This window comes from Schistocerca gregaria, chromosome 4 (assembly GCF_023897955.1).
Source record: "Schistocerca gregaria isolate iqSchGreg1 chromosome 4, iqSchGreg1.2, whole genome shotgun sequence".
Lineage (NCBI taxonomy): Eukaryota > Metazoa > Arthropoda > Insecta > Orthoptera > Acrididae > Schistocerca > Schistocerca gregaria.
Window position 1 is genome coordinate 91,470,813 of NC_064923.1, and position 27,025 is coordinate 91,497,837.

At 41.5% G+C, this 27,025-nt stretch overlaps 1 protein-coding gene across 3 annotated transcripts in view; it reads right to left on the bottom strand.

Annotated features, from left to right (window-relative positions):
• Nucleotides 1-27,025, bottom strand: part of LOC126267444 (inositol 1,4,5-triphosphate receptor associated 2-like) — a 163,050-nt gene that overhangs the window by 82,863 nt on the left and 53,162 nt on the right. The window contains exons 2-3 of one of the 3 annotated variants that reach the window (XM_049972709.1): nt 24,105-24,132; nt 7,677-7,817 (exon numbers count right to left, since the gene is read on the bottom strand). In XM_049972709.1, coding sequence (XP_049828666.1) covers nt 7,677-7,817; nt 24,105-24,132 — 169 coding nt within the window. Of the gene's footprint in view, nt 1-7,676; nt 7,818-11,054; nt 11,135-24,104; nt 24,133-27,025 lie in introns of those variants that run through there. The other 2 variants (XM_049972712.1, XM_049972711.1) reach the window with 2 other exon arrangements.

Here is a 27,025-nt window from a genome sequence, read left to right on the forward strand (position 1 = left end):
ACAGCAGGGAACCTGCACCTTGATGCACTCGCTGGACAGTGTGTCTAAGGCGTTCAGCCTGACCCGGTCGCCTTCAAACACGTCTCCGACGATTGTCTGGTTGAAGGCATATGCGACACTCGTCGATGAAGAGAGCGTGATGCCAATCGTGAGCGGTCTATTCGGCATGTTGTTGGGCCCATCTGTACCGCGTTGCATGGGGTCGCGTTTGCAAAGATGGACCTCGCCATGGACGTCGGGGGTGAAGTTGCAAATCATGCAGCCTATTGAACACATTTGGAGTCGTAACGCGACGTCCTGTGGCTGCACGAAAAGCGTTATTCAACATGGTGGCGTTGCTGTCAGGGTTCCTCCGAGCCATAATCCGTAGGTACCGGTCATCCACTGTTGTAGTAGCCCTTGGGCGTCCTGAGCGAGGCCTGTCATCATCCGAACAACAACGATTTGGTTCACTCCGAGACGACTGGACACTTCCCTTGTCGAGAGCCCTTCCTGGCACAAAGTAACAATGCGGACGCGATCGAACCGCGGTACTGACCGTCTAGGCAGACAACTCGACCCGTGTATCTCCTTCCTAGTGGAATGACTGGAACTGATCGGCTGTCGGACGCCTTCCGTCTAATACGCGCTGCTCATGGATGGTTGTTTACATCTTTGGTGGGTTTAGTGACATCTCTAAACAATCAATGAACTGTGTCTGTGATACATTATCCACAGTCAACGTCTATCTTCAGGAGCTCTGGGAACTGGCGCTAGTTATGGTCAACTTGTGTCGCTGATATCGTCACTCGTCTGGTCTTGTATCTCTGTTCCGCCTTTGGTTTTCCGGCTTGGCGTGTGGCCGAGTTCTCTCTCTCCGGTCGGCGTCCAACGAGGCAACATATTTCGAAAGGCAGGCCCTCGTCTCTATCCGCTAAGGCTGCGCCTCGCCGTCCTTGCCGTTGTTGCCGTGCGCCAGGTGGATGGTGCTGATGGGTCGGCGCGTTTACGTGCGAAACGGTGGCGGGTCCGTCAGCTCATGCTAGACATCATCTCATCGCGTAATTGGAAGCAATAAGTTACGTATGATTCGTATTCTGCTGTTAACCTGTGAAGATTTGGGAAACTTGTGGTGACATGTTGTACGGAACTTACGAAGTCTAAGACTTCGAAGTGGTGGCAGTTTTACTGCTTGTCTTAAAGGTTCCTTGCAGTGTTAATTTGATGCAGTATGTTAATTAATGTGCTCTTTGCCCAGTTTTGGTTTTAGACTTTATTTAATATGAAGGGCAGAGTTTTTGTTCAGTCAGTTTCATTGTGACCACTGATAAGCTTTAAAAAGCCTTTGGTAGGGTTAGACATTGTCACTTGAGCCTGTCTGTCTTACTCTCACGCCCTCTTTGGGTCCTGTACTAATGTAGTATTCCTTTGTGTGTATTTGGTCTGTCATTGTCTATTCTAACTTTAGTTTTAGTTTTTACTGATTTCTGAAGCGCTCTTTCTGGTGTGGCCGGTTGTCACTTTGCCTTGCCGCGCGGACCTGGCCGTTGCTTCCCTGGCAGTGGTATGGGCGGCCTACTTCACAGCAACCTCACTGTGGGTAGTTTTTTTAAGAGCTGACCTTTTCATTTGTTGATGCAGCTAGCAACTGATTTAAATAAAAGTTTTTAAGTTTCTGAATTTGTTTGTTTTTACGAGGGAGCGTCAAATGGAAACCTTAAATTTGTAATAACAAATCGAAATTTCGCGCCGTTGTCCTGTAAGTTGGTAAGCGTGCTACAAACAGAGTGCAGAATAGCCTGCAGGTGGCAGTATAGTGCCAGATGCAGGAATACCGTCGCAGTATCAGTATAAAGATGGCCGCCCCACTTGCGACTTACACCAGGGAAGAACAGCGTTCTGTTATTCGGTTTTTGCGTAGTGAAGGTGCGCAACCTACTGAAATTCATCGACGAATAAATGTCCAGTACGGTGATGCATGTTTGCCACAGCAGCAAGTCTACGAATGGAGTAGGAAGTTCGCAAATAGTGTGACTTCCGTGGAAGATGCTCCTCGTCCAGGTCAGACACAACGAGTTGTGACTCCACAGAACATCGCAGCAGTTGAAGCCATAGTGAAGGAAAACCGCTGAGTGACACTGAATGACATTGCATCATGTTTACAGATTAGTCATGGGTCAGCACACCACATTGTGCATGATGCGCTCCAGTTTCACAAAGTGTCTACAAGATGGGTGCCACGGCAGCTGACTCCTGAAATGAGAGAACGAGATGTTGATGCTTGTGAAGAACTTCTACGTCGCTTTGAACGAGAAGGTGGTGGCTTCCTTACAAGAATCGTTACTGGCGACAAAACCTGGGTTCACTTCCACCAACCGGAAACGAAGAGAGCGAGCAAGGAATGGCGCCATTCCTCATCACCAAAACCAAAGAAGTTTCGAGCAGACCTATCAGCAGGGAAGGTTAGGCTCACTCTCTTTTGGGACGAAAAAGGCGTCATTTTGGAGCATTACATTCCTAGAGGGACCACTGTCACCAGTGCATCATACACAGATCTCCTAAAAAATCATCTGCGGCCTGCAATCAAATCAAAGCGACGTGGATTGCTGTCAGCAGGTGTCCTTTTGCAACATGACAATGCAAGGCCCCACACTGACCGTACAACAGTGGCAACAATCACAGACATGCATTTTGAGTGTCTTCCTCATCCACCATACTAACCAGACCTGGCCCCAAGTGACTTCCATATGTTTGGACCACTCAAAGACGCAACTGGAGAAAAGAAGTTCCGTTCTGATGAAGAGGTACGCCACACGGTGCATGAGTGGGTGCGCGGACTACCAAAAGAATTTTTTTCTGAAGGAAATTATCCACTTTTTAAGCGCTAGAGGACTTGCATTGAGTGTGGGGGAGATTATGTTGAAAAGTGATATAACTTTGTACCACTTCTGCACAATAAATAATTTTTTTTAAAAAATTAGGTGTTCATTTGACTCATCCACGTAAATTCGTTAAATTCATTAAGTTAACGGGTGTGAATAATTCAGAATTTTAAGTAGAAGCTTCTGCCATTTGCGAAAGCTAGTTGTATATTTTCTTAAGGCCCGAATTAAAATTTTATATTGTTATTTTAAAAATGAAATTTGTTCTTTAGTTAAAATTGAAATTATGTACCAACCACAAGTTTATCCATCACCAAAGATTCCTAGCTTCCTAGGAGCCTTGAGTAGCTGTGGTTAGCAGTGCCACAGCTCACCAGGGCGATGCAAAACTTTCTTTGATGGGTGTATTTAAGAGAAAGTAACTCCGAAGTGAAGATAAAAAATGAAGTTAAATAAAAGTATCGTTAATATTTCAGTAATAAGAAGACCAAAGGCGCTATTTACGTAGTAGTAGTATCTGAATGTAAAATTTTATTTTATCTTTGAATTAACAAAGAAAATATATATTTATATGGTAATAAAAAGATACGAGGAATAAATACATACAGAGAGTATTAAAACAAATTAATCTGAACTATTTTAACAACGGTATCAGTATATTCTACAATCAGTAATAGTATTGAAAATAAATCGATGGTCCCTTAACATTTTGCTGGATTAATTAAACTGATTTGTGTCGTATTAATGTAGTGTGAAGGTACGGTTTTCCGGTAATTACAGTGGCTTTCTATTGAGAATAGCTTTGCTAAAGTAATCAAAAATGGATTTTTAGCGTCTTTAAAAATAACAGAATCGCCATTAAAGTAGTTTTCATAATATGTTATGTAATGGTAGCTGTTAGATTTGCTTTGTGTGTAGGTTTGAAAGTGATAATACCGGTACCCTTGTGTTTACACGTAAGCCGTGGGCGTTATGTGTTGTTGTTAACTCTTCAAGTTCTTGAGAATGCAGGGTTTCTCGGCGAATCTCTATGATAAAATCGTCTCGGGTTGACAGTCGAGTCAATGCGATGCTGTACGACAACGTTTCAGCAAGTTTCTTACTTGCTGAAACGTTGCTGGAGACCATCGTATTGACTCGGCTGTCAACCCGAGAAGATTTTATCGTCTTCAAGTTCTTGTGAATCACTAGATTCTAGCCGAGTTTAGGAAAAATAGTTAGTCAGCTCAGCTGAATTAATCTCAGACGATTGCCTTTTTGCTACGTGCTACACACTGTGAAAGTAGTTGGATGCAGATTGCAGACCGCGTATAAAAATTATTGTAATTTTTCTTGGTATATGTGCGTCAAATAAAAGCATTACGAGTGTCACTCTTGTAATCTGCTGCATAACAACACTATTTACTTAGAGTCACAGCGTAAGCTGTTCTAGCTAGCGAGGTAATAACCTACACAGGGGAGACATCATAAATGTACCCATTTGAACTTCGACACAGTTCATGTTCTACAAACATACGGTTTTTATAAGTTATTACAGCTCCGAAAAATACGACACAGAAGTGATATATTAAAACAGGGGAACAGTGTTCTTCATAATACCACCAGCAACAGACTTCGTCCGTAGCGATTTAGCACACTGTCACACACAAATCGCAGAATTCGCCCTTTAATTATTCCGTTACGTTTTTATTCGCGGCCATTTTTTTGCGGAATATGCTGTGATGTCAGTAATACATACGCACCGCACGTGCGATTCCCATACTATTCTGCCATGCGAAACTGCACTATCAGCCTACGCTAAAGATTTTAGACGCTGTTTATAGTTATTCACCGCCATATAGTAGCCATAGCAACCACACTGCTTCCGTAGTTCTGTGAAGTTTCCGACGTCGAGCGTAGTGTTCGCTTGGAGATGAAATCTTGCGTATAAAACGAGACTTAGTATTATACTGTACAATATGACAGCTTGGGTTGACTGTTTAAGGTGGTTGATCCCCATTTGTAGAGTAAAACTTACATAATACACTGGGCGACGAAAGACATGGGATACCTCCTAGTAATCCTGTCGGGCCTCCTGTGTCCCGGAACAGTGCAGCGGCTTGATGTAGCATGGGCTCAAAACTCGACGGAAATCCCCGTCGAGAAATATTGAGCTATGCTGCCTCATAGGCGTCAATAATTGCGAAAGTGTTGCCGGTGCAGACTTTTGTGCACGAACTGACCATTCGATTATATTCCATAAATGGTCAGTAGCATTCATCTCGGGCGACCTGAGTGGCCAAAGCGCTCGCTTCAATTGTCCATAATATTCTCTAAACCGATCGCGAACACTAGTGACTCAGTGGCATGGCGCATTGTCACCCATAAAAAATCCATCTTTGTTTAGGAACATGGAGTCCATGAATGGCGGGAAATGCCCTCCAGGCAGCCCAACAAAATCATTTAAAGTCAATGATCGGTTCAGTTGGACCAGAGGACCCAGTCCATTCCATGTAAACAAAGTTCACATCACTATGGAGCCACCACCAATTTCAACAGTACCTTGTCGACAACTTCGGTGCATTGCTCGTGGGGTCTGCGCCACGTTCGAACCCTACCATCAGCTCTCACCAACCGAAATCGGGCCTGTTCTCAGTAGGCCACGGTTTTACAGTCGTTTAGGATCCAACCGGTATGGTCACGAACCCAGGAGAGGCGCTGGACCGCGGGATTAGCCGAGCGGTTTAGGGCACTGCAGTCATGGACTGCGCGTCTGGTCCCGGCGGAGGTTCAGTCCTTTCTCCGGCATGGGTGTGTGTATTTGTCCTTAGGATAATTTAGGTTAAGTAGTGTGTAAGCGTAGGGACTGATGACCTTAGCAGTTAAGTCCCATAAGATTTCACACACATTTGAACATTTTTGAGGGGCGCCGCAGGCTACTTCGTACTGTCTGCAAAGACAATAGCGCCGGTTGTCTGCTGCCGTACCCCATTAACTCCAAATTTCGTTGCACTATCTGAACGCATACGTTCGTCATAAGTCGCACATTGATTTCTGCGGTTGTTCCCCGTCGTGTTGCTTGTCTGTTAGCACTGATTACTCTACGCAAACGCCGCTGCTCTCGGTTGCTAAGTGAAGGCCGTCGGCCACTGCGATGTCTGTGGTGAGAAGTAATGCCTAAAATACTTTATATTCTCAACACTCTCTTGACTCTGTGGATCTTGGAGTATTAAATTCCCTATCGATTTACGAAATTGAAGATCCCACGCGTCTAGCTACAACCACCATTCTGCAAACTCTGTTAATTCCCGTGGAGAGACTATAATCACGTCGGACACTTTTCCACATGAATCACCTGACTACAAATGACAGCTCCGCCAATGCACTGCCCTCTTATGCCTAATTATTTGATACTACCTCGTCTGTAAATGTGTATGCGTCCAACGAGTTTTGTCGCCGCAGTGAATATTTTTATGTCAAATCACCAACTCAGGACTGAACAAAGTTATTGTTAACCACCATATACATTTTATAAACTGCAATTACCGGAAACTTTTACGTCTTTCTTGGCTAAAGAACGTGGTATTAACAGGCGGAGACGTCTACAGAATGGATCGATTAGAGAAACCCTGTGCAACACTGTTTAGGTGCGTACACGATTACTTGTATCATTTTTCTCAGCTACTCTGTTATGAAATATAATTACATTACTTTGCAATTACTGGTAATTCACCACCGCTATCGATGTCGTAATCTACATCTACATCCACATACATACTCCGCAATCCACCATACGCTGCGTGGCGGAGGGTACCTCGTACCACAACTAGCATCTTCTCTTCCTGTTCCACCCCCAAGCATAACAAGGGAAAAATGACTGTCTATATGCCTCTGTACGAGCCCTAATCTCTCTTATCTTTGCGATCTTTCCGCGAAATATAAGTTGGCGGCAGTAAAACTGCACTGCAGTCAGCCTCAAATGCTGGTTCTCTAAATTTCCTCAGTAGCGATCCACGAAAAGGACGCCTCTTTCCTCTAGAGACTACCACCCGAGTTCCTGAAGCATTTCCGTAACACTCGCGTGATGATAAAACCTACCAGTTGCAAATCTAGCAGCCCGTCTCTGAATTGCTTCTATGTCCTCCCTCAATCCGACCTGATAGGGATCCCAAACGCTCGAGCAGTACTCAAGAATAAGTCGTATTACTGTTTTATAAGCGGCCTCCTTTACAGATGAACCACATCTCCCTAAAATTCTACCAATAAACCGAAGACGACTATCCGCCTTCCCCACAACTGCCATTACATGCTTGTCCCACTTCATATCGTTCTGCAATGTTACGCCTAAATATTTAATCGACGTGACTGTGTCAAGCGCTACACTACTAATGGAGTATTCAAACATTACGGGATTCTTTTTCCTATTCATCTGCATTAATTTACATTTATCTATATTTAGAGTTAGCTGCCATTCTTTACACCAATCACAAATCACATTATGTTGTCTGTTTTCCGTGTATTAAAACGATATTACCGTCTCTGCAAATCACCTATGTCGTGCTGTTACGGTTTCTCGCACTTTTCAGTGATGAAGTCGGCAGGTTCCAATAAATGTTACTACAGGTGGGAAAACTAAAATGGCCTGGAAAATTTGTCATGAAACACAAATTCTGCCCTGGGTGCGGATGGTGTACGAGGTATGTTTTGTTTCTATCTTAAGGCTGCATGACAAATTCTGCAGGCCAGTTTTATTTTGCTCACCATACAGAAGCCTCAAGCGAAGACAATCACTTGAAAATCCCTGGAAAGTTGTTGACAGGAGGGAGTTTACCTCACCTGGATGGCGGCACGCAGGTTGTTTTCCTCTTGGATCATGTTGAGCTCCGCCTGGTCCCTCCAGCGCTTCTGCAGAGCGACGCGTTCCTCAAGCGTGAGCTTGTCTGTTTTGAACGCAATAGAGATTGCAGTGAAGCGATTCTATAAACAACAACCACATAATATGTGTTTGTAATAATACAGCTGACACTGTTTTACTTTAAAACTAAATTAGTCGACACTACGTTAAAGAACTAACTTAGCTTGTTATAAAGTAATATTTGTTGCCTCTGTTTCAGAGTTGTATAAATGGCTTCGCTTAACACGTTAACCTGGTGTTCAATTTATTCTTGATTGTTCTAGCGGTTTCGCTGAAAGGTCAATTTCCAGCAACTGTTCTACGCACTTCATTGACACAGGAAAATTTCAGGTGTACAGAAAGTTTGAAAATTGTAGAAAAAATACAAGCAATAGTTACATATTTTTAATAACAGCAAGATTTGCATACATTAAAACAAAATAATGTTTAAAATATAATATTGATAAAAATGTTTAGTCATTCAGAGGCAGATGCATGGAGTGTCAGTTACACGCAACTATCCAAGGACCACATAAGATAAAACGGCAATCATGAGAAACTGTTAGCCCTACTAATTTTTAAATGCCGTAGATTCACTTCCAATCAACTGCACGTCATGACTAATTTTACTTATATAACAAGATGTCATAAAAATTTTCAATATTTTTCGTTTTTCAGTTCGAGTTGTTCGTCGAAATGTAATTCTATTTATTAGCATTACGTAACACCTTAACCCGCATAATAAATACAGATGAACTGCACAAGACATGCAGTGCACCACGGAGTATGAAAAACAGAAGAATGTAAACTCTTTAGATGTTAGTATCCGTAATGAAAATAGGACTCATGCACTTAATGTTTTCCGGAAGCAGGTCACATTCAGTGGGATATGGGATAATTCACCATACCTCATGTCAGCTTATAACACAAAGAAGTGTTTTTAATGCAATGTTAGACATAATACACTGTTTACTACTATCTGATAAGAACAATGAAATAGAACTGAATATATTGAGAGAGATCCATGGAAAAGTGATACAGCCCCGAAATAGATACAGAAATTTATAGAAAGAAAATAAAAACGGTGCCATAAGTAGAAGAGAAATAGCTGAATTTCATTCATCATAATCAATGTTTTAGTAAGCCTGCAACTGTGTAATTCATGATGAGCACAGCGTGTTTCGAGGTTTTGTCCTTATATTCAAATGCATTTGTTTACATAAAGATTTTTTGTGATGTTTGGATGTGTGATTTTCTGAATTTTTTTCCATTATACTTCTCTTTAGGTTATAAGGCAATCGAGAAACTGGACAAATGAATATTGGATTTTTTATATACTAACATTACAGACAGTATTTTTTTGTTTTCTGTTAATAAGTACTGCACCTCCTCTATTATACGTGACTTCTATTGAACATGCAATTACACACACACACACACGAATCATCACTTAGAATGTTTCTTATTATAATCAAAATATGCTTCAAAGATATTATGACAATATGGTTTCACACAGAGTTTGTATACAATCAGAGATGTTACATTTTCTGATGGTTACATTTATATCCTTCAGCTTGTCAATTGCAAAATTTATTTTACCATTATTAACTACTGAATAACGATTGTCCTGATATTTTGCTGTAGATGATGAGTAGTCTATGGGGTAATGTAATTTTTTGTGGTCGAACATTTGACAAAATTAACTGATTCGATATCTAGTTTGTGACCTGGAAATTTTTTTCCTAGCTTTTTCTCATATGTAAAAATTTTCAGCTCCTCCATTAAATACACTGTATTTGATTTTGGGACTTGGTGGAGTATCTTTACATCTTCTTCTATGATTTTCAATGGGTGCCCATTGTTTTTATGTGTGTTGCTATTGCTGATACACAAAAATTACAAACAATGCATTTAAAGGAGGAGTTGGAAATTTTTTTAGTACGCCACAAAAACCAAGGATAAAAATTTCTCAGCAAAACTCTAGATAACGAGTCAGTTAATTTTTCCAAGTATTTCTCCCACATATGATAACTGTAGTAATTTCCATAAATATTCACACTACCTCATCGACCCTACTCAACACTACAATAAAAAAGAAACACAATCTATAATACAAAAGCCAATAATGCTAAAATAAATTTTATAATTGGCAACTTTATAATGTAACCCACAGAAAATCTAACATCTCTGACAAATTCGGTGTGAAACAACAATGTTATAATATCTCTGAAGCATATTTTGATTACAAAAACTAGTAGTGTAAGTGATGGTTTGTGTTTGTGTTGTAATCTGTGTAATGGAGGAAGTGTAATATACTTGTAAGCAGGAAAACAAAAATGCTATCTAATGGTAATATACAAAAGACATTCCAAGATTCAGATGTCCGATTTTTCGATTGCAGTAAAACCTCAAACAGACAACTATAGTGAAAGAGAAGCAGAAAATCACATACGAAAAGTTGATTTTCGGAACAGAAATACAATTCATTCTAGTACAGGACATAAATGTGGCCCTATACCCAACTACCAGCAATCAGACAGTGAACTACTGCAATAAGAATGACAAAGGTCAAACGGATAGAAAAATATGGACATGCTGGAAAGAATAACGTAACACCTACAAAAGCAATCCATCGACATTAGCTAAGCATTTAAAAGATGAAAATCGTTTAGCAAACAAAACTGAAAATATTGTTATATTACATGAAGCAGAGAAAGATAGGCATAGGGATCTCATGCAAGAGATAGAAATTTTTTCACGTTATGCAGAAGAATCAAATTTCATTATGAATTAGCAACTCGAACTGAAAAATTATAGATTAGATTTTTCGTAATGTCTTGCTACAAAGGTCTTCGGGGAAAAATACGTCATTTGCAGATTAGAAATGCTTAATGCTAACAGTTGCTAGTGATTATTTGCCGTTTTGTTTTGTGCATTTCTTTGACAGGTGTCTGCATTTGACCCTCCATGCATCTGACTTTACATTACTAAACGTTCTTTACATATCATATTTGTAACAACATAATTTTTATGTATGTGTGTTAATTCCTGATGTTAACAAAAGTCTGTATATATCACTCTTTTTTTATTTCAATTTTCAAGCATCCTTTTCAGCTGAAATTTTAATGATCATGATATGCGTACAACAGGTACTGGATAATGGTCTTTGAACGAAACCAGTCCCACAATAAGGAATAAGTTGAACAGCAGCTTAAGGTGTTTCATGATGCCAGTTCTACAATATATTATTTAATTATGTAACTTTCATTTGTTTACACAGTCTTGAAAAATTTAGGAAATGACAACTTTGTTCTACTTACGATTGAAAACTTTACTTGTTAGTCCATTACTGGCCGTTTTCAATTGTAAAGTCACTATCACACGATACATGAAGTGCATGAACGCTACTCGATAAGAAACTGGCTACGTGGGTATAGCCGGAAAATATAAACACCTGCAAACAACCGTGCATGTTGTAATAAGTCAATCAACAGCAATCGTAGGATACCAGTGAATGTAAAGTGTCTTCGTTGGTGTCAAAGTACACATTATAGGAGCAGAACAACGTTGTCATTTGAAAAATTATTTGTATATCTTATTAACTTCTTTAACTCTTAGTTCACTTAGACCTATGTGATAATGCCGCTGGGTTGCAGTATACGTCATACAATATCCAGAACATTTAAAATAAAACTATCTAAATGTTAGAACATTATTCCACGAAATTCCAGAATGGTAAAGATAATAAGACAATAAAACAATAAAAATAAACGTAACAATAATAATGAGATACATACGGCAAAGAAATGTACTTCTTTCACACATGATAATGATTAGCACGAAAATGGAAAGGCGTCAGAATATCTCATTCCTAAGAACTATCCCAGCATAAGCCATTAATGAATCGGGAAGGAAACATGCAATAGTAAAATAAGACTGGCTGGAAAATGTAGAGAAGTCTGTTGCTTCGTTACTTAAGCACCATTCGTACTTTTAAATTTATTTTAATAACTTACAATAACTTGACAGAACGGATACGAGGTACTCAAACATGAATAAGAATGTTGACTGTTCCGTTCACTGTTCCTAACTCTGTCCCCGGACAAGTACCACAATCATACAAAATATATAAAATACAAAATTGCCGTCATCGACTATTGTTATAGTCTATGGCGGAAATTTTGTTATTTCACAGTTTTTTTCAGATCTGGTGAATCTCTAGCCAGTCCAAATCGTAGTATTTTTGGGAAACCTTGTAAATGTAAATGTCGTGTGACAATGGTCTCCTGTCGGGTAGACCGTTCGCCGGGTGCAAGTCTTTCGATTTGACACCACTTCGGCGACTTGGCGTCGATGGGGATGAAATGATGATGATTAGGACATCACAACACCCAGTCCCCGAGCGGAGAAAATCTCCGACTCAGCCAGGAATCGAACCCGGGCCCTTAGGATTGACATTGTGTCGCACTGACCGCTCAGCTACCGGGGTCAGGCCCCTTGTAAGGTTAGTGTAAGATAAAAAAAATGCCACCTCCACATATCGGAATATTACGGTACTAGTGATCAGCTGTGGAAGCATTCGCAACAAAGTCTTGGAGTTAGAAGTGCTCCTAAAAAAACAATGGATGTCACGTAATATTAGGCACAGATACCTGACTAAAACACGAAACACGTGAGATTTTGATAGGCTAATGCGATGTGGTGTATTCTTCGCACGAAGCATAAGACTCAGATCCATCGAAACAGGAACTGAAGTTAGATGTGAGAGTTTTTCATCAAGGCATAGTATCAGATCTAGCAAAAGTTTATAATTGCATCCTTCTTTTGAATACCAGACTGATCCCCAGATGTAACCGGAAACTTTACGGAAACTCTTTGTCACCAATACGTATGGTTCCCAATTATCCTGTCATCACTGACGAAGACTTTACTCATCTAACATTCCGTTGACAGACATTCTTTTGTGCGCACGACAAGACAGCCTGCGTAACAATAATAAATATCTTTCCAGAAGACTCTAGAGACATATAAGATCTAATGGCGAAAATGACTTGCTTGCTTTAATGATCTTCGCAATAAAACTGTTATTAGGTATAACGAGGCAGTTGCAGGAGTAAGAATTGAGATAGAAGGACAACCAACAAAAGCAGAAAGATATATCCATTCAGCAAACTCGATAAGGAAGCAGTTAGTGTCAAATTTCAACCAGGAACTCGAAACATTTAGCACTGGGCAGAAGTATGTGCAGCAGTTGAAGTAAAAATGTATAAGAATAACTGACAAAGTACAGAATATATGACTATTTATTAAGACAGTCTGTGATGGGACAGTATGGTAGACAGTCTTTTACAAAACAAAACTTATATAGAAAGAGAAACTAGTATACAATACAGGAAAAACAACGTACAAAAAGATCTGTCATAAAGAAAAAAAGTGACTCAAGGCAGCAAGGGCAGAAATGTAGAACTCAGTTTTCAACAGTTTCTTTAGAAAGGAAAATTCTAGCACCACTGCAAAAATGAGTGGCGTAGATGTTAGTGTCATTAGCGTATAGAAACAGTTAAAATTGAACACAAGGCCTCAGTACCAAATGGAATCCCTGTCAGATATGACAGAGTTTGCAGACGTGTCATCCGCTCTTTTGATCATAACACGCCGTAGATACCTCGAACAAAAAACTGAGCCCAGTAATTCGAAGAAAGCACAGGTGGTACTCGTCTACAAAACAACTGGTGGCACAAGTAACCCACGAAACCTCGTCCAGTGTTTTCCACATTCATCCGTTGTAGTTAGTTACACATAGTTAAGTTTAGCAACTTTCTTTAAATATTCAGAAATATAAAATAGCGTTCCACAGAAAGTGTGAAAATGGTAGTGTCCTATATCAACAGTCAAAATAAATCAGTTGGTACCATCAACTCAAACATGTACCTGGCTGGTTTGATACTGAACGTACACACGAATAACGACTAGTGTGTGTAACTCGACGGAGAACGTGCCGGAAATTGTTCAAGACCTGGGCTGACAGGCATTTGAAATCCTACGCCGACTGTTCTGCGAAAGCTTACATTAAGTGCGGAATTTGGAGATCTACCAGAGCGTCCTGCACATTCACTGTGTGTGTTGGGTGTACGTGAAGCTCCGTCTCGATTTGACATCCGAAACACATTCAGATTTCGGGAGCTAAGTAATAATTCCAAATCCATTGAAAGCGCGTTCTGACAGGTGTGAAGGCAACCGAACCAATAGTTTAATAAGTTATGGTTGCAAGGTACTGACACGAATTATTTACAAAAGAAAAGACTTGTAGACGCTGATGTCGGGGAAAATCAGTAGGGGTTCTGAGGAGCTAGACAGAAGCATTTCAAGCCAAATGTTGCGACAGACTTTTAGGGGATTGAGGATTATCTACGAACTCATAACCACAAATGTAATTGTTAAGTGGAAGCAGAGGTCGAAGATCGGAAAGGAAACAAGAGAATGGTTCATTTGAAGCAGTTATTGGAAACAATGGGTGCACATGCTGCACAATATGAATACAACTGAGTTATTCCATGTCAAATCGCTTAACTTCGGAAAGTTTCCCTGCTCGGCCATCACGGATTTCGAAGAAATATTATGTGAACATTCGCACATGTCCCCGATGAACATTGGTAAAGTTTAACGTTCATCGAAGCCATACTGGCCTAGATATAGTCACTTGCTTGGCTCCTTGTGTGACCTTGAGCGGAGAGAGCGGGAATTTTTGGCGAATCTGTGCTGTTATATCTCGGACAATATTTTGGTGAAGAAAATGAAATTTGGCCGCCTTGTGCAATCGTATAAGTTCACTTACGAATAGTAATGAAAAGAATTTTGTGAGCCATATTCAGCCAACAAATTTTAGACAAACTCGCCGGAAAAATAAGCGCCGGTTAAGCTTTTAAAGTTTGGCCTCTTATACCTAAGGACTTAAGGTATGACGAATTTGAACCTGGGCTTGTAGTGATCTAGCAACACAAGGTTCTCAAATATAAAGGTTCATTTATGTTCTACTTTCCAGTAGTGAATAAATTAAGAAAAAACTTGAGGATTTTGTAAAAAGCTAAAAAAGCGATATTTTTGATCTGATTTTGCAAAAAAGCTGTGTTCTATAAAACTGTTAACTGCGCTCATTAGAAATACCATTGTTTTAACCCCGTAACAAGTACACTTCATTATCCTAGAAGGGCTACCAATGCTAGGTAATTAGAATCAAAGTTAGATACGAAAATCGCGGTATGAGACAAATGTATACTTTTGATTCCGTTATCTCATAAGCACACGCTAAACATGAAATTTAAAACTCAATTTCATGGAAGCACAAGGATGTGGATTTCAAAATTTCATTCGCCAACAATTATCCAGTAATGTGCAAATTCGTCGACAAACGACGCGTTTTTGTGAAAAGTTGAAAGTGGTGTATTTTCGACATTTCTTTTATAAATATCATTTCCTGCTAAAGCTTCAAAACCAATCTAGTCCGAAACAATGTGCTTTAACTCCCTACGGAACAGTAATTTTTCTTTCCACCATGAGCTAACAATGATACATAAATTGAGGCAAAAAATCGCGCTGTTTTAACTTTGGCTTCTTTTATGTCGTCGATTAAAGGCACGATAAACATGGAACTTTGTACACAACAAGTTGGCATCATAAAATTTTCCCGTATAAAATATCATGCACTTACTACTTTCTTTCTACAAAATCAATTCAAACTTGATTTTCGTAAAAATCACCAAAAATAGATCATATTTTATTTGCTTTTAGAAAATCTGTTTCTCATAATTCGTTTCAAACTAATCACAGCTGGAAGTGCATGTTTTGAAGCACTCAAAAAATCACGTTCTATTTTTCCAAAGTGCGCCAACAATAAATCAAAACGACTCAAATTTGAGGGAATGTACGGCGGGTAAAGACTAAGTTGCAGCAACCAGTTGCCAGTGTTTCGATGCATGAGGTTGCGTTGGGGCCTGGTGACACTGTCACAACCTGTTCAAGAACATGAACCGGCAACCCAATCGCCATAAAGGTCACGCCCGATGGCCGTGCAATAACAGTCACTGGTGTGTTTCTTCATCCAGGTTCCCAATCGTCTAATTTGGTTTCTTGACAAAATGACAAATGTGCCTGAAATCTTATGGGTCATCAGTCCCTACTAAGCTTACACACTACTTAACCTACATTCTCCTAAGGACAACCACACTCGATTTTCGTAAAAATCACCAACAATAAATCAAAATTACTCAAATTTGAGGGAATGTACCCATGCCCGAGGGAGGACTCGAACCTCCGCCGGGACCAGCCGCACAGTCCATGACTGCAGCGCCCTAGACCGCTCGGCTAATCCTGCGCGGCAATTTGGTTTCTTAATTTAGGCTCTAAAGCCTTATTGTACTACCTGTCTGCTTACAAAGCCATTTGCTAAATACCTTACCTCCAATTCTCAAATTTTTAGGAGTACCTGTCATAGGCAGCAAGCAAAAAGTAATAATGGCTCTGAGCACTACGGGACTTAACATCTGAGGTCATCAGTCCCCTAGAACTTAGAACTACTTAAACCTAACTAACCTAAGAACATCACACACATCAATGCCCGAGGCAGGATTCGAACCTGCGACCGTAGTAGTCTCGCGGTTCCGGACGGAGCGCTTGAACCGCTAGACCACCGCGGCCGGCAAAAAGTAATATCAATTTTCATTTTAAACTCCTCAACATCGCAACATTATTAATATATCAACGGAACAAAATGATGCACTGATACAATTTATGAATTCTCAAGGCCCAAATCTTTCATTTTCTTGGCTCGACAGACAGGATGCCTGTTGGGTATCAGAAAACACCTCATATCCACGCTCTCTGTTTATTTACTATCATCATCTGCCTGACAGGGTCAATTTCCAGAAAAGAAACAGCAGAGAGTGTCTCAAAAGATTCTAAAAATGTAAACAGCAATGCAGAGACGTTTAAAATCAAAACTGATACTACTTTTCCTTACCGCCTATGAGGATCGGAAATAAGATACTAAGCAAATGGCTTTGTTAGCAGATAGGCACCACCGAAAATGTTTGGAATTTAAATAAAGAAACCAACCTGAATGAGCAAACCCCACCCGTCGGCGGTACGGCACAGCCACTGGGCGTGACTCCTACTCTGACGGGGTCGGCGATTCATGTTCTTGAACCGGGAGTGACAATGTCACATTACACCAACGTAATACAGCCAGATATTACTAGTCAATATAAAAATAAAAACCACATGCAACGAAACACGGACAACTTTCTGCAGCGTAGCCTCTTTCTATGGTACGTTCCCTCAAATTTGTCCGTCATTTTCAGGTATCGTTACCGTACTTTGGAAAATCGACCGTGACTTTCTGAATGCTTGTTAACATTTTCTTTCCAACTGTGATTAGTTTGAAATCACTTATGGAAAACAGATTTTCTAAAAGAAAATTGAATGTGATCTATTTTTGTATTGTTGACGAAAATCAATTTTGAACATATTTTGTAGAAGTTTAATTATCAGTACCTGAATGATATTTTATAACGCAAAGCACTCTCTCGCTAAATTGTTGTCAAAAGTCTTATTTTTTATCATGTGTTTAGTCAACGAGATAAAGAAGCCAAAAATTATATCTTTATTCGCTGCGTGATTTTTCCGGATATTTTATATACAGTTATTTACCACCGTTAGCCCAAGATGGAAATTTTTCACACTGTTCTAGAGTAGCTTAAAACATGTTGTTTCGGCTGAGACTTATTTTGAAGCTTTAATAGAAGACGGTATTTGTAAATGAAGTGTCGAATATACACTAGTTTCACCTTTTTACAAAAATAGTTATCTTTTCGACGAAAATAGTAGGTGAATGAAATTTTGTATCTCACATGCTTCTGCAACCGAACTACTGTGTGTTCATTTTCATGTTCAGTGTGCGTTTACTCTGTGAGATAAAGCACTTCAAAGTTAACATTTTTTTATACCGGTTTTCGCACCTAATATTGATTCAAATTATCTAGCATTGTTAGACCGTCTAGGATAATCAAATAAACATTTTTACGTGGGTAAAACCATGGTATTTATAATGAGCACAGTTAAAAGTTTTATAGAACACAGCTTTTTTTAAAAATCAGGTTGAAACTACCGTTTATTTGTTCTCTTTGCAAAATCTTCAATTTTTTACTTAATTTATTCAGTATTGGAAAGTGGTACATAAATGAAACAACATATTGGAGAACCTTCTGTTGTTAGATTACTGCTTGCCCAGTTTCACGTTCGTCATATCTTAAATCCCTAAGATATCAGAAGCCAGAGTTTGAAATTTTTCCGGGCGCCGACTTTTTTCGGTTTTCTTTTTATAAAATATTCTGGCATAATATAGCTCGCAAAATTCTTTCGTTACTTTTCTTAAGAGAAAGCGTACAATTGTACCAGTTGGCCAAATTTCATTTCTTTCAACAAAATATCGTCCGATATATAACAGCTCAAATTCGTCAGAAATTCACGTTCTCTCTGCCCAAGATCGCGCATGGGCAAAATAAGTGACTATATGTCGGCCTGTGTTACTTCGACGAACGTCAAACTTTACCATTGTTTACTGGGGAGTTTTGCGAATGTTCACATAAAATTTCGTGAAAATCCGTGATGTTTGATCAGGGAGGCTTGGATGAACTGATGCTGGAAGTTAGCACCATCACACGACACGGACGGAGTATTGACTGCGGACACCCTCCAACACACGGTTCAAATCCGCGTCCAGCCAACCAGATTTAGGTTTTCTGCATCTACATATATACTCCGCTAGCCACCAAGCGGTGTGTGGCGGAGGGGACAATTCGCGCCAAAGTCATATCCCCCCCACCCCTCTGTTCCACTCGCGGATCGCACGAGGGAAAAATGACTGAACGCCTCAGTACGAGCTCTTATTTCCCTTATCTTTGAATGATGATCACTACACGATTTGAAAGTTGGTGGTAATACTATATGCTCTAAATCCTCGGTGAAGATTGAATTTCGGAATTTAGAGAGCAGCCCCTGTTTAGCGCGTCTTCTACCTGCAAGTGTGTCCCACATCAAACTTTCATTGAGATTTGTAACGTTCTCGCGATGGCTAAATGTACCAGTGACGAATATTGCCACTCTTCTTTGGACCTTCTCAGACTCTTGAATTAGACCCAACTGATAAGGGTCCCATAGAGACGAACAATACTCTAACACTGGACGAACTAACGTATTATAAGCTATTTCCTTTTTTGAAGGACCGCATCGCTTCAGGATTCTACCAATAAACCGCAATCTAGAGTTCGCCTTACCCGCTGCTTGTGTAATCTCATAATTCCATTTGAGATCATTTCGAATAATCACACATAGATATTTGGCTGATGTTACCGCCTCCAAAGATTTATCATTTATTTTGTACTCATACATTACTGGCGATTTCGCCTTGTTATATGCATTAGTTTATACTTATTAATATTGAGAGATAACTGCCAGTCATTACACCACGCATTTATTTTCTGCAAATCCTCATTCATTTGTTCACAACTTTCGTGTGATACTAGTTTCCTGTAGACTGCAGCATCATCGGCAAAAAGTCTAAGGCCGCTGTCAATACCATCAACCAGATCGTTTACGTAAATCGTAAAAAGCAGACGACCTCTTACGCTGCCCTGGGGCACATCTGAAATTACTCTTGTTTCTGTTGAAGTTATCCCGTTGAGGACGGCATACTCCTCTTTGTGTGTTAGAAAACTTTCTATCCAACCGCATATGTCATTGGATAGACCGTAATCGCGCGCTTTTGGTAGCAAGCGACAGTGCGGAACTGAGTCGAACACCTTTCGAAAGTCGAGAAATATGGCATCAATCTGGGAGCCGGTATCTAGAACCTGTTGTATTTCATGCACAAAGAAGGCTAGCTGTGTCTCGCATGACATCTGTTTCCTAAGACCGTACTGGTTTCTGCAGATGAGCTTCTCAGAGTCTAGAAAGGTCATTACGTCTGAACACAAAATATGTTCCATGATTCTACAACAAATCGATGTCAGTGAAACTGGTCGGTAATTATGTGCATCCGATTTTCTACCCTTTTTATAGATTGCTATGACCTGAGCCTTCTTCCAGTAACGTGGAACTTTCCGCCGTTCCAGTGATCTCTGATAGATGGCGGATAAGAATGGTGCTGTATTTGTAGCATAGTCAACATAAAATCTTACGGGGATACCGTCTGGGCCAGACGCCTTTCTGGCGTCTAAGGACCTTAACTGTTTTACAAACATTCGATACAGTAAAAACTATGTCAGCCATCCTTTCGTGTGTTCGATAATTGAAAGGGGGAATGGTGCTACAGTCCTCTATCGTAAACGAGTTTTTGAAAGCTAGGTTTGGAATTTCGGCCTTTTGTTTATCATCATCAGTTACATTACCCGTACTGTCAGCAAGAGAAGGTATCGAATTATTTGTAGCGTTCATAGATTTTACGTACGACCAAAATTTTTTGGGGTGATTTTTAGAATCTGCATATAAAATATTGCTTTCAAATTCGTTAAAAGAGTGTCTCGTTGTCCTTCTGACAGCTGCTTTTATTTCGAATAATTTCTGTTTGTGAGCGGGGCAGTGACTACGTTTAAAAAGACTGCTTTCTCAGCAACTTACTAATACGTTTGTTGTACCAAGGTGGATCCTTTCCCTCCCCTATACTTTCGCTAGGCACATAATTCTCTAGCACGTGGCGAACAATAAATTCCGACCAAAGATGCTCAATATCTTTGTGTCCCGCGGTAAAATGCTTGGAGCTGACTATGACCCTCCGCCACACACCGTCAGGTGGCTTGCGGAGTATGGATGTAGATGTAGATGTAGAAGATATTCATTAATGACACTTTTATTTGATTTCCCAAACTCTACGGCGTTTTTTTTCTTTTTTCTTTTTTTTGCAACTTCCACTGACAGAAGCCACAACGACATTATGGTCGACAATACCTTCTTGCTCCAGAAAAATGCCTGGATAGTTGCCTTTCCCACCCTTGACACAATCCGAGCTTCTGCTCCGTCTCTAATGACCTCGACGTCGACGGGACGTTCAACCCAATCTTCCTTTTTAGAACACACCTGTGGTTTCTTTGACTTTAGCTGCTGCGCAGAGGATTCTTTCGGCTAAATTCATTTCAGACTCCACGGGGTCGCGATACATGAGAGCTTTTATGGCTCCCCTCAGAAATAAATCGAGGCTCCATAAACCCAGTGAGCGCAGGGGCCAAATCGTCGATGGCGGCATGACCTGCTCACAGACCTACAAACGTTCGGTCCAACATGAGCAGGCACCTCATCATGTCTGAATCACATGCTGCGCCTCACATTTGCTGGAACACCTTCAGTCAAACCGGGAAGAACATGTTCCAGAAAGGTCTGAAAATTCGCAGCAGTCAAGCGGAATGGTGGAAGGAACAGCAAGACTAAGCAATCGCCGACCAAACCCGCCCACACATTAACCGTGAAGCGATGTCGTGCCTCGTGGTGCCACACACCGAGGTGATTTCCCGCGGACCGCAAATAATCATTGTGGTGATCAAATGCGTCACCCTTTGGAGACGAGGGCCGCGAAAGGACTCTGCGTTCAAAACACTGCGGACACTGCTAAGACACATCCATGTATCAGAGGTGACTGCCTCGGTAACTGCGCAGGCAGAGCAATGGACTCCTAAGCGGAGGGCCCGTGTTCGTCTACAGTATCACCTAGCGGTGTGTGACGCCGTTGGCAGCCATGAGTTGCTACGCTATTCTCAATCCTTATGATGTGCTCCGCCTCCGCTAGAAGTTCGTCGCAACATTTCTGGGACACGTTGTAGATTTAAAAAGAAATTCTTTGACAATGTGAAATGGACTTCTGTCTTCGAAACGTAGCAGTGTTGAAATACACGGAACGAAAGGTTATTTAAAGAAAATTGGAAATTTGTGGTAAGGTCTTACGGGACCAAACTGCTGAGGTCATCGGTCCCTAAGCCTACACACTACTTAATCTAACTTACTGACGCTATGGACAACACACACACCGATGCCCTAGGGAGGACTCGAACCTCCGACGTGGGGAGCCGCACGGACCGTGACAAGACGTTACAGACCGCGCGGCTACCCCGCGCGGCGTTATTTAAAGGTTGTACTGAAACGAGACTACAGTTATAAGAGATCATGGACAAGAAACGGAAGCAGTGGTTGAGAAAGGAGTGGGACAGGGTTATCCAGTCTGGATATTCTTCTAGATGTGGAGAAAGCCAAGGACAAATTTCGGAAAGGGAATTAACTTTCTGGGATAGGAAATGAAAACGTCGAGGTTTGCCGATGACATTGTAATTCCGTTAGAGAGCCCAATGACTTTGAAGAACAGTTTAACGAAATGGATAGCGTCTCGTAAAGTGACTGTAAAATGATCGTGGATAAAAGTAGGAAATGGTTAATGGTGCATACTCGAATTAAATCACTCGATATTCAAGGAATTATATTAGTCAATGAGAGGCTAAATGTCGTAGATGAGTTTTACTATTTGGGCAGAAAAATATCTGATGATCGCCTGAGTAGGGAAGATATAAAACGCACACTGAGAATAGCAAGAAAATTATTTCTGAAAAAGAGGAATTTCTTAACATCGAATACAAATTTAAATGGTGGGAAATGTTTTCTGAAGATATTTGTATGGTGTGTAACCTCTTACTGAACTGAAACGTGGAAGATAGACAAGAAGGCTATAGAAGCTTTTGAAATGTAGTGATACAGATGGACGCTCGAGGGTAGATCAGACATACTGAATCGGAATGGACAATACAGACATTAGTGGCACAACTTCACTAAAAGAAGGGATCGCTTGATAGGATGCATCCAGAAGCATCAAGAAATTGTCAGTTTCGTAATGGACGGGAGTGTGAGGAGTATGAGGCATCTCTATACTACTCAAACTGCTCTAACAGTTCAGATGGCTTTCCTGAGAGTGTTGCAGTCTGTTATGAGCAATCACGGGACCCGTCTTGAGCGCACCTTCAGTATCCAGGAGTTTCAGTTATAACACACGTACTTCCGGTGCTCACCGATAGTTGTAGAGCCAACTGTCGGGTTATAATGCGCCTGTCTGCACATACAGTAGTCGATATCAGTGCAAAGACAGGGTTCGTATGAAAGTAACATACAATGGCTGAAGCGTACATATATCGAATTTATTTTGAAAGCAGTAGAGAACCACAGGGCCAAGAGAGAGTCGAGAATACCAAATTTCAGGCATTACCTCTCACCACAGACAACGCAGCCGCCGATAGCCTTCACTTAACGACGGAAGGCAGCGGCGTTTGCGTAGAGCTGTCAGTGCAAACAGACAAGCAACACTGCGTGAAATAAGTGCAGAAATCAATGTGGGACGTATGACAAATTTGGCGTTGATGGCTATGCCAGCACACTACCGACGTGAGTGCCTTTAGTGCATTTGCTAAGAGCATAAAATCGCCTGCAGCGCCTCTCCTAGGCTAGTGACCATATTGGTTGCACACAAGACGACTGAAAAACCGTGGCCTGGTCAGATGAACCCTGATTTCAGTTGGTAATATCTCACTGTGGGGTAATATCTCACTGAGACACCACGAAGCCATGGACACAAGTTGCCAACAAGGCAGTGTGTAATCTGGTGGTGGCTCCATAATGATGTGGGCTGTGATTACATGGAATGGACTGAGTCCAACTGAACCGATCATTGACTAGAAATGTTTACGTTCAGCTACTTGGAGACCATTTGCAGCCATTCATGGAATTCATGGAATTTTTATTGATGCCAATGGGCCATGTCACAGGGCCACAACTGTTCTAGACTGGTTTTGAGTGCATTATGGACAGTTCTAGTGGATGATTTGGCCGCCCAGCTTGAATCCCATCGAACATTTATGGGATATAATCGCGAGGTCAGTTTATGCGCAAAATTCTGCACCGGCAACACGTTCGTAATTATGGATAGCTATACAGGTAGCATGGCTAAATATTTCTGCTAAGGACATCCAAAGATTTTTTGAGTCCGCGTAATGTCGAGCGGTGCACTATGCAGGGCAAAAAGGAAGTCGCACACCATATTAGGAGGCATCCCACGACCTTTGTCACCTCAGTGCATAACTGCTATTTACATGGCAAAGGAAAGGTTCATAAAGTGTGTGGTGCCCCGGTGAAGATGCGTGGGCGTTGTTTGATGCCATAATATAAAGAGGACTCTCAGCGTACGCTCGCATGTTTAAAGCGTATGGGTCTGGCTAGATTACTCACCAGCATTACCTTTCCCCAGTCACTGTGAAGCACCCCCACACCACACTCATCTGAAAGATTCTTACCTCTATGTCCTGGTCACTTGGTGGTTCCCTGCGAAAGAGAAAAAAGAAATGTTAGTATGAATTCAGTTTTTTCCCCAATTACCTGTAAACAGAGAAAATTAAAAATTATTTACCACTTTTCTGCTTGGAGAGAGTTCAGGGCGGAGAAAATGGGTGAATCATCAGTCACAAACTACAGAAGATAGAGTTTCAATAATGCTTCTTAGGAATCTATCAACATTACTAAAAGTCTACTCTCCTTCGTTCGTTAATTGTCCGTTTCGAAAGGGAAGATACTGTCTCACACGGTGGTTACTCACTGTGTAGGACACAAGACTCCAGGTATCTGTTCCCTTAACCAGAAGTAAAGTCACGTTTGATGTGCAACCACAACCTTTTCAAGTTTCTCTCAGAATTACACCTTTTCAGATCCGTCACAACCCTGTTTTGCCTCATTCGTCGGTAAATGAACCAGACTTGAAACTGCACATCGTGTTTAACGTGCAAAAAATTTTACGATATCATAAAAAGAATGAAGGGGAATATCGACAAAGATTCAAATTAGTAATATCGTATTTCGCCTATATAGTGTGTTTGATATTTAATAGCGTAAAGCCATAGAGTTGAAAGTACATAACACTAGAAGCAGAAATGTCTCAATAAACAAGGGTTGTAAAAGTCATACCTTAATACGTATGAGCATTTCTTCATCATCGATATTGTAAAACAAATTGCAATCTCTTTCTTTTCCATATTTTTGGAGCAGGTAGTATGTTCAAAATAAAAAAAAGTCCAGTAAACGTGGGCTCTCATGTGCATACCTTCACAGCTGTGAGCACTTGTTCAGTAAAAGAAACATGCTTCTCAGTAGCGAAGATGAACAAACGCTCGCAGCTCCTAACATGTGCGTTTTAGAGCCCCTGTTTACTGAGACACTATCCTTCTACTATCATCTATTTTGAACCATACGCGTTTGTGCCGTTAATACACCCCGCGTAATCAAAGCCGTATCTGGATACTGCGGTTAAATACTAACACAAACCAAACAGGAAGGAAGCGATTGGGCTCATTACTTAAATACGGGACACACACTCACGAAGAGCGAGATTCGTATCTCAGTCTTTGTATCGAGCAGCGCGATCGTTCCTGGGGCAACAACCCTAAGTTTGTCCCATTCTTCTCCCACGGTCCTTGAGGCCGAACTACAGTCACCTAGATCCAAACAACACGTCAATGACTTTCCTTAAAAAATAGCTAAATGAACTGACCCACCAAACGGACCAGACTTGACGCAGACTTAGAAGACACTGATTATGTGAAATCCCACCAGTATTCTACGTATGTGACATTCCGAAAGCGACGTATCGAGGTACACAGAAGGATGTTACTGCACTTCCAGATCACTTTTCATACATTACTTTGCACAGTATTTTATAGAGAAAACGTGCTCATTCGGAACACGAGGACCCGTCTGCAATTGATCTTAGGATAGTCAAGCATCATTACTGTAATGTTATAATGAGTCATTCACAGAAAAAAAGATGAACGGGCGAACAGGCGTGCAACTGCTGACCAACTGACCATCCAGATGAACGAAGGGGCAGCGTCTCCTCAACTACTGTTCAGCGAACGTCACTACGTATGGGTCTCTGCAGCACGCGCCTGATTCACGCAGCCCTGCTGACTGCTGTTCATCGGCGACAAAGGCTGGAATTTGCAAGCAAATACCGCAACAGGACGTCCAACGATGGTGACACTTGGCATTTTCAGGTTATTCGCGTTTTACGCCCCGTCGGATTGAAAGTAAACACCCTGCTACCAACGTTGGTAGGTCCCAGGCTGGAGGAGGGATCGTTATGATCTGGAGAACGTTTTCGTGGTATTCTTTAGATGATATTATCATTCTACAAGGTGCACTAGATCAACACGTGTATTTATTTTTCTTCAGGATTGTGTCTACACCAACACGCAGTTTTTCTTCCTTAGCACGACGGCATCTACCACCAGGGCAATGTAACGTGCCACAGAGCTCGCAATATACACTCCTGGAAATTGAAATAAGAACACCGTGAATTCATTGTCCCAGGAAGGGGAAACTTTATTGACACATTCCTGGGGTCAGATACATCACATGATCACACTGACAGAACCACAGGCACATAGACACAGGCAACAGAGCATGCACAATGTCGGCACTAGTACAGTGTATATCCACCTTTCGCAGCAATGCAGGCTGCTATTCTCCCATGGAGAAGATCGTAGAGATGCTGGATGTAGTCCTGTGGAACGGCTTGCCATGCCATTTCCACCTGGCGCCTCAGTTGGACCAGCGTTCGTGCTGGACGTGCAGACCGCGTGAGACGACGCTTCATCCAGTCCCAAACATGCTCAATGGGGGACAGATCCGGAGATCTTGCTGGCAAGGGTAGTTGACTTACACCTTCTAGAGCACGTTGGGTGGCACGGGATACATGCGGACGTGCATTGTCCTGTTGGAACAGCAAGTTCCCTTGCCGGTCTAGGAATGGTAGAACGATGGGTTCGATGACGGTTTGGCTGTACCGTGCACTATTCAGTGTCCCCTCGACGGTCACCAGAGGTGTACGGCCAGTGTAGGAGATCGCTCCCCACACCATGATGCCGGGTGTTGGCCCTGTGTGCCTCGGTCGTATGCAGTCCTGATTGTGGCGCTCACCTGCACAGCGCCAAACACGCATACGACCATCATTGGCACCAAGGCAGAAACGACTCTCATCGCTGAAGACGACCCGTCTCCATTCGTCCCTCCATTCACGCCTGTCGCGACACCACTGGAGGCGGGCTGCACGATGTTGGGGCTTGAGCGGAAGACGGCCTAACGGTGTGCTGGACCGTAGCCCAGCTTCATGGAGACGGTTGCGAATGGTCCTCGCCGATACCCCAGGAGCAACAGTGTCCCTAAT